The following is a 9,015-nucleotide window of genomic DNA, read 5'->3' as shown; positions in this document are numbered from 1 at the left end:
GGCTATGTGCTCATGGTCCTCTAGTAGTTCTTCCATTTGCGGGGTGGGGGTGGGGGTGGGTGGTGGTGGTGGTTCACATCTGCAAAACAGCTCAGTAGATTTGCAGAAAGATGCTTCTTAAGCTGTGTCATCCTGCATTCCAGTGGTGCCCTAGGCCCCTTACTGCAGCCCCCACTGAGATCCATGAGGGGCTGCTTGGGGCCCACACTGGGCAGCACTAGATTTTGGGCCTTCCTTGGCCTCGTTCGGTGGACTCGAGAATCAGCAAGCCCAACTCCTCAGCACAGGTCGGCTGTGGGAAGGAGCTATCTCTCGCCATCCTGCTCAGCCTGGGCAGGTGTTGGTGACTAGCCCCTGCCAACTGTTGGCCGTGTGATGGAGCCCCAGCTCATCCCGTCTAATCTGTTGGAGTGCTCCTTCCGTGTCCGTTCGTTCAGTGAAACAGTAGAGTATCCCAGTGGCCTCTAGAAGAGCGCTCATCCTTTCTGCCACCGCTGAAGGACCCACGTGGCCTCAGCAGGTGCATGCTGAATTTCCTTCCATGGGGCTTGGCCTTTGGGCCAACTTTGGCGGCCCCTGAATCTTCCCTGGGGAGTAGAGTCCTTTAGTGGGCTCTAAAAATGTGAAGTCACGACTTTTGAATGTGTGTATCCCCAGGGTTAACTGCCTTCCCCCTTCCCCCTGCGAGCCGAGTTTGGGCCCTGCCCTCACAGGCCGGCTGAGGGTGGAGGTTGGCGGGCCCCTCACCTGCCCCAGCCCCTCCCCGGGTTTGGCCGCCTTTGATGGGACTGCCTCCACGTCCTCCACCGTCCGCTCTCTGACTGATCCATGGAGGCTCCTCTCCCAACGTCCCCCCATTCCAAGCCCAGAGGCCTGTGACACCCATACACTGCTTCTCATGGTCACCTGTTCTTGTAACCATCCAGCTATTATGCACCGTGGCTTTTTCAGAGCCAGCTGGGCAGGCCTGCTGTACCCCTGGGTCTCTTGTCCATGGAGCTATGGCAGATGTTCTCTAGGTTTCCCTGGTGGACTGCAGGTGGGTCCATTTGCCTGTAGGAAAAACAAAAGTGACAAAAGGGGATTAAATTTGGTCCTTTTATTGTGGCCCTCTAATTATGGGGTACTCAGGCTTCTGAGGGCTAGCCTAAGAACCCAGCAGCAATGGCTTCCACGTTCCAGAGAACTGACTTTCCAGTAAATACCCATACAGCTGAGCTAAGGGTGCTGAGGTCCATATTCCAGTTCTCAGGATTTGTTTAGTATAGATTGAGGTGACAGACATTGAACATCTAGGCACTGTGCTGGGTTTGCAGGGTTACACGGATGAAAGGGGAATGCAGCATGCCTTCAGGGAATCCCAGAAACAGGCCATTTGCAGCACAGAGGAATGAGTATTAGGACAGAAGTGGTCATGGGTTCCTGTGGAGTGGCTGACCCAGCCTGGGGAGGAGTCAGGAGGGCACCCTGGGGTGATAAGACTAATGCTGCTTCTTGCTTTTATTCTTTCTTTTCTTTAATGACGATTACTTATTTAAAAAATTTTATAAAGGGGCTATAATAAAAAGCTTTATTGTTAAGCTCTGAACTGAGTAGGTCCCTAACTTATGGTCTGCTTGGTCACTGTAAAGTTTGTGTCCTCCACACCGGCTGTTAAAACTCCATGACCTCGGGACTTCCCTGGTGGCACAGTGGTTAAGAATCTGCTTGCAATGCAGGGGACATGGGTTCGAGCCCTGGTCTGGGAAGATCCCACGTGCCGCAGAGCAACTAAGCCTGTGCACCACAACTACCGAGCCTGTGCTCTAGAGCCCGCGAGCCACAGCTACTGAGCCCATGAGCCACAACTACTGAAGCTCACGTGCCTAGAGCCCGTGCTCCGCAACAAGAGAAGCCACCGCAATGAGAAGCCCACACACTGCAACGAAGAGTAGCCCCCACTCGCCGCAACTAGAGAAAGCCTGCGCGCAACAACCAAGACCCAATGCAGACAAATAAACAAACAAACAAAAACCAACTCCATGACCTCTGTTCCAGAGGTAGTCTGAACCTCCGTCTTACGAGAGCCCCCAGACACCTGGCCCTGTCTCCGGAGGGTGGCTTCATAGCTGCTCCACCCTACTCCTCCGTGGCTGGCTTCCTCACCCCGGTCTCAGCAGGATCCTGGTGGAGATGGATGGGGCCACAGAGAGCCAGCCCTGGCTTGTGCTTGCAATGAAGTGCCCCGGGCAGCATTGTCTGCCTGAAAACTTTGGGGGAGTCCCTGAAATTGGAGGCCCCCAGTGCACTCAACAGATATTGATTGGCACCTACCGTATGGTGAGCAGTGTGCTTGGTCATGGGGATTCAGTGAAGTAGGAGCCGGTCATGCCTTATTCAAGCTAAGGAGGCGGAGAAGATGTGTGTAAACAGGCTCACAGAATGCAGTCACAGGTGTGGGGACAGGGGTGGGGTGTCTCTGAAGCACCTCAGAAGTTGCTGGTCCCTCGGAGACCCTTCCTTAGATGGGACTATGTGACTCTTTGATCCATTGAGCTGGAGTGGGGCAATCACTTGGCCTGCGTAAACATCCCCTAGACCCGGTTCATGCTGTCCCCTGGCCTGGGGCCAACCCTTGGGTTTCCAAGATCTTTCTGTGTTCACGGCTGCCTTGAGGCCACCTAGGAACCTTGAGGCCGTTTCTCAGTTCTGGCTCATACCTGAGGGCCTCCCGTTTCTTTCTTTAAGTTGCACTTTCATTAACATTTAAAATTTTTGTTTTTCTCCCCCATTTCTCATTCCACATCTGCTACCACCAAGCCCATTCAGGACCTTTGCACATGCTTTCTTCTGACAAAAATGTTCTTCCCTTAGATCTTTAGTTGGTGGTTCCTTCTCTTCATCCATTCCTTGCTCAAAAGCTACTTCCTCAGAGACCTCCCTAACCACTCTACCTGAGTTAGCGAACCCTTGCCCCACTCCAGTCATTCTCTGTCCTGATATTCTGCTTTATTTTCTGCATAGAACTTACTGATATATGGAATATGTGTTTTATTATTCAGAAATCTCTATCCTCCACTTAACATGTAATGTCCATGGGGACAAAACACTGTTATCTCCAACAGTGCCCAGTGTCATGAATATTGAATGAAGAAAAAACAGAAAAAACAAACTCAAATTTTAATAATTAGTTGAATAAAGTTGGCTATCTGAAAATTTTTTTAAAAACTTATTATGTTTCATTTCAAACATGTACAAGTGGAACAAATCATGCAATGCACCCCACGCCCCCATCACTCAGCTTCCGCAGTGCCCAGCTCAGATGCCAGCACATCTCACTTCTAACCCTGCTGCCCTCTCCCCTTAGCCAGGGGACCATTTTGAAGCAAATTCCAGAAAATTATATAAGGTAGTCATGTGATTTCATCTGTAAATATGTAGGAATGTAGTTTTAAATGATAAGGACTTAAAAAAGTAATCACATACCATTATCACAGCTAAAAAATTCTTCAGTATCTCCTTACTGTTGTGAAATGTCTAGTCACTGTTCAAATTTCCCAGATCATCTCATAATTTTTTGTTTGTTTTCCAGTTGGTTTGTTTAAATCAGAATCCAAAGGTGATCCACACATTATTCTGGATTGGTAGGCCTTTTTTAAAAAAATTGAAGTATAGTTGATTTACAGTATTATGTTACTTTTAGGTGTATAGCAAAGTGATTGAGTTATATATATATATATTTTTTTTTTCAGATTCTTTTCCATTATAGGTTATTACAAGATATTGAATATAGTTCCCTGTGCTATACAGTAAATTCTTGTTGCTTGGTATGCCTTTTAAATTTCTTTTCCTCCTAACTTTCTTGAGCTAAACTTTGAAAAGAACAACTAAACTGTACCTACTCAGTGTGTAAAACTATATCCATTTTGACATGTGTGTAGACTTGTGAAATCATCACCACAGTCTGTTTTTTAAACTATAAGCCCCACTTTCCTCTTCCTCGCTTTCCTTCTTTCCTCACAATTCAAGTATCAAGGTCATTCATCCTGTAGAGTTTCCTGCCTTCTGGCTTTTGCCAGTTGCAGTCCTGTGGTGGTATTTACCATGGTCCTCTGGTCTCTGTATTTCCTGAACTTGGTAGTTAAGTCTAGCTCTGGGTCTGATTCAGTCTTGATTTTTTGCAGAGAGGCAAGCCCACTTCATAGACAGTTGTGGTCTTCCATCAACGAGGGCCTCCCTTTTCTGCCGTGAGCAATTGGCGTATCCCTCGTGGGGAGAGAAGCTCTTTCTGACCTGCCTGAGGAAGCTCCTAACGACAGCTGCTCTTGAAGGCCCCAGAATTTCGTGGTGTCTTCACAGAGGAAACTCCAGCAGATGCTGGGCTGTGCTCCCTGCTCCCAGCACTGGCCTCCAGGAGGCCACAGGACTGGGCTGTGGTGAGGTGGGGAACAGGAGGTTGAGTCCTGGCTCTGTCAGTCACTGGCTGCGTGCCCCTGGACAAGTTGCTGAACTTCCTTGAGCCTCAGTTTCCTTGTCTGTACAGTGGGGATAGTGCATAAGCTGCTTTTCTTGCGCCAGGCTGCTTTAGGAGCTGGGGCTCTGAGGGACTTCACCACTTTGGTCGTCGTCTTCCAGGTGCACTTGAATCTGAGAGATTCCTCTTAAACGTGAGTCCCTGGGCCAAGCACAGATCCACCTGTGGTTGCCAGGGCAGCTCCTTGCCTTTGCTGCGTTGAGCAAAGAAGCTGGTGCCCAGTCAGCATGGTGGCCACGGTGGGACCAAAATTCATGTTTCAGGTTGAGCCTGCCCCAGAGACACAGTCTGGCACCTGAGACATCTCTGGTGGAGGTGGCAGCCTGCAATAGGAAACTATTTCTGTGGCTGGTAAAACAAACTGTGATCACAGTTCAGCTTAAAAAAGCATAGAAAGAAGATGGGAAGGAAACTGTCTTCATTGTGCTGCGTTTATCATTCAGGTGGTGGGATTCCGTGTGATTTTTTAGTTTCACTTTTCTGTACTTTCCAAACTATCGTTTCTTCATCTGGAATCATTCCTGAGCCTGCTGAGGACAGAGGGGGCCCCTGGGGTAGCTGCAGGGAGGGCCCAGCAGGGGGAGAGTGAGCCCTCCAGTCTGAGGCCCCGGGATGGGAGAGGCGTGTGCTTCCTCCCTCGGCTGGGTGGGGCCTCAGCTTCCATCACAGTGACAACAGATCAGCTGCTGCCCCTTTGGCCAGTGACCCCAGAGGTTCTCTCTGCCAGCAGGTCCCCGTGGCAGTTCTGCTGGAGCATCTTTGGACGCCTCGTGTTCTGCTGAAGTTGTAAATGACACGTCTATTGAGTATTCACCCTAATTTTTTTTTTTCCAGGTGTTAGTACCCTGCAAAGGAAGCCTGTCAGGCAGTGTTCAGTCTACTTGTCAATTTGAGTCCTATATTTTGATCCCAGTGGAAGAACACTTTCAGACCTTAAATGGAAAGGTATTCTTTTGTTTCTTGTGGGTCAACCAGGGCCACTCACTCAGCGTTTGGGAGTGGGGGAGGGGAGAGAATCCTGCTTCTCACCCTTTCACGTCTGTGTTACATGATGGCTTTGACACCACAGCAGCCCTGCTACCTTTGAGAGCGGAGGAGCTGGCTGCAGCCAGGAGGTGAGGCGGGGCTGGGCACCTCTCCCTCAGCCCGTGGGTCTTCTGCCGGGGAGTCGGGGAGTGGCTGGGACACCTCCCCAGAAAGGCCCTGTCAGAACAAGCTGTTTATCCCCAGTGCCCTTGGGATCAGGGATGAATTTCTAATTTAAGAATTTTTTGTTTTGAAATCATCTCAAACCTATAGAAAGTTTCAGTAAGGTACAGAGAACTCTCACATACCTTTCTGCCCAGATTGGTCAGCTGTTAGCATTTTGGCCACATCTGTTTTATTTCCTCACCCCTATCCCCATCTATCCATCTGTCTGTCTATCTATCTGTCTACACACACACATTATTACTTCTTCTGAACCTTTTTCAGAAAGACTAAGAGTTGCAGACACCATGTCCCTTTGCTTCAAAACAACGTGTATTTCCTATAATACAGCATAGTGATCACACAGAAAATTTAGCATTGGTAGAATACGCTTCTCCAACATACTGTCCTTTTTTTATCTTTTTTGGCCGCACCCCAGCATGTGGGATCTTAGTCCCTGACCAGGGATTGAACCCGCGCCCCCTGCATTGGAAGTGCAGAGGCTTAACCACTAGACCACCAGGGAAGTCCCAGCATACTGTTGTTCAACAAATTCTGCTAGTTGTAATACCCTATTATAGCAAAAAAGATCTAGTTTTTTAGATCCAGGATCACGTCTGGGATCATGCAGTGTATTCAGTGGTTAGTCTTTTTAGTTTCCTTCCATTTGGAACGGTTCCTCAGTCTGTGTCTTTCATGACATTGACATTTTTGTCTTGCTTTGTAGACTCTCCCTCAGTGTGGGTTTCTCTGATGTTTCCCATGATTAGATCGCAGTTATGCCTTTTCAGTAGGAACGCCTCGGAAGGGTGTTTTATCTCTCTCAGTGCATCGTGTCAGGAGGCACGTGACGTCAGTCTGTCTCATTGTTGATGTTAACTTTGGGGTAGGCATTCTCTTATTTTTTTTAAGCGGAAGCATATAGGTTCCGAGAGGGGGAGGTTCCATCCCTGGTCAGGACTGGCCGTGGTCCCCAGCCTACCCGCAGTCAGGAGTGGGGGCCCACACTGGTGTAGCCGGGGCCGTGGGCACTGGGGGTGGGGTCGAGGAGGGATGGGTCCAGGGGGGTGGGTACCAGTACGCCAGTCTGGGGTGAGGGGTGGTCTGCAGCCCTGTGGCTCCCAAGCATGCTGCCATTTTCCTGCCAGGGATCTGCTCACCACAGCTGCCCGTCAGTTTACTTGTTCTCTTCCTGGTACCCAAATTTACCAAGAGAACAGAGGCACTGGGCTCATCGTGGCTGATCTTCCTGGGCACCTTGGCCAAGGCCAGAGTGATGAGCCATGGAGGGGATGCAGCGCGCATCCTTTGCTGCTTCTGGGTTGCAGCGTCGGGTCATTCTGATCTCTTATTCAGAGAGGAGAACCTTCTTACTTTTTCCTTTTGTGGAGGGTACAGTGCTTTTGGGTTGCAACATGTGAAAAGGATCAGCGTACTATGTAGCTGGAGTGACAGGGTGAACAAAGAGGGAAGAAACCATGTTAGTATCAGAAAGCAAGCTGGAAGAGTATTGGTGCCCCCCCAAACCCACACTGGAGCAGAGGCAGGCGGGTGGGGTGAAGTGCCGGATGGGGACCAGGCTGAGGGGTCGGCAGTCACACGGGCTGCTGGTGCAGTGACGGCTCTCTTGTTCCAGGATGTCTTTATCCAAGGAAACAGGATTAAACTAGGAGCTGGTTTCGCCTGTCTTCTCTCAGTGCCCATTCTCTTTGAAGAAACTTTCTACAATGAAAAAGAAGAAAGTTTCAGCATACTGTGCATAGCCCATCCTTTGGAAAAGAGAGAGAGTTCAGGTATTCTGGGAGAAAACCCCTTTCTCCTGATTGGGAGAAATATGCTTGTTGAACTTCCTCCTGACGCAGCTGTTGTAAACATCCCATAAAATATTCAAGAGCCCGCTAGAAACCTGCATAACTGTTTACAATAATTCCCCCTAAAACTTAATCAGAAAGTCATCCTGAGCCGAGGTGACGTGGATTAGGCTGCTGTGTGTGGGTTGCACATGTTGGGTGTTACACACATAGCCCTTAGTGGGAATGGCGCCCCCTGGCGTTGTGCAAAGTGGCAGCCCTGGCTTTGTCTCTGGGCCTCGGCTTTAGGGCTACCTCTTACAGCATTATTACCCACCCAGCCCCACTGCTGTGCCTCTTTGAGGTCTCATTATTTTTTAAATTTATATATATTTTTTGCAGTACGCGGGCCTCTCACCGTTGTGGCCTCTCCTGTTGCGGAGCACAGGCTCCGGACGTGCAGGCCCAGCGGCCATGGCTCACGGTCCCAGCCGCTCCATGGCATGTGGAATCTTCCCAGACCGGGGCACAAACCCGCGTCCCCCACACCGGCAGGGGGACTCTCAACCACTGTGCCACCACGGAAGCCCTAGATCTCATTATTTTTAACAGATAATAATTCTTTGGTGCTCCACGAAGTTGAGATAACAATTAATATGCCAAACACTCCTATCTGAGGCTCTTATTGTCAGGAATCAGGGCTTCCTCACCACAGCCTCACAGGTCATGCCTAGGGTCCCAGATAATTCAGGTTTGGTCCCAGGAAAGGGCTTCAAGTGGGCGAGGCTCTCTGGACCCCCAACTGGGCTGCTCTTGGGCGATATCTTGAAATAAGGTCATCCCTCTTCTCCTGTGGAAGATGGAGCGTCAGATCCTGGAGGAGCAGGACAAAGGGTTGTGGGACTTGCCCTGTTAGGAAACAGTGAAGCCTTCAGCCAGCCTGACCCTCTGTCTCTGTTTCAGAAGAGCCTTCAATACCCTCAGATCCCTTTTCCCTGAAAACCATCGAAGACGTGAGAGAGTTTTTGGGAAGACATGCAGAGAGATTTGACAGGAACATCGCTTCTTTCCAGCGAACGTTCAGAGAGTGTGAAAGAAAGAGCCTCCGTCATCACATAGTCAGTAGCCGTGTCTTGCTTTGCTAGGCGTGCCTTGTCTCAGGCCAGTTCAGAGCACCAGGATCCCTCTCAGTTCACTCTGTAACTTTGCTGCCTCCATCGTTGGAAGTTTTGTTTAAATGTTTCTTTTTACCTATAAAAGTACTACAGACCACTGTAGAAAACTTGAAAATCACAGAGAAGTATAAAAATGAATATTGTTATCATCTATGTTAACCCTAAGGGGAATTTTTTTTCCTACTTTTAATGCATGTACCTAAAAAAAGTTGAAAAACAAATCACACACTTGATTTGATAAGCTTGCTTTAGGATTTAGAGCTTGTCACCCACCCAGGAAATCCATTTTGTGAAATGTGCTCTTTGCCCCAGGACACGTTACATGTCCGGGGTTTTGTGTCGTGGCCTC

General features: G+C 49.2%; 1 protein-coding gene across 14 annotated transcripts in view; it reads left to right on the top strand.

Moving 5' to 3' along the window:
• ANKRD27 (ankyrin repeat domain 27) overlaps nt 1-9,015 on the top strand; it is a 54,819-nt gene that overhangs the window by 11,660 nt on the left and 34,144 nt on the right. For 13 of the 14 annotated variants that reach the window (XM_024734038.1, XM_024734037.1, XM_024734032.1 and 10 more), the window contains 3 exons: nt 5,348-5,458; nt 7,338-7,494; nt 8,455-8,609. In XM_024734038.1, coding sequence (XP_024589806.1) covers nt 5,348-5,458; nt 7,338-7,494; nt 8,455-8,609 — 423 coding nt within the window. The remainder of the gene's footprint in view (nt 1-5,347; nt 5,459-7,337; nt 7,495-8,454; nt 8,610-9,015) is intronic. The other variant, XM_024734027.1, reaches the window with a different exon arrangement.

Source organism: Neophocaena asiaeorientalis, unplaced genomic scaffold (genome assembly GCF_003031525.2).
Source record: "Neophocaena asiaeorientalis asiaeorientalis breed wild unplaced genomic scaffold, Neophocaena_asiaeorientalis_V1.1 scaffold280, whole genome shotgun sequence".
In the NCBI taxonomy this organism is placed as follows: domain Eukaryota; kingdom Metazoa; phylum Chordata; class Mammalia; order Artiodactyla; family Phocoenidae; genus Neophocaena; species Neophocaena asiaeorientalis.
This window is presented reverse-complemented; position numbering and strand designations above follow the sequence as displayed.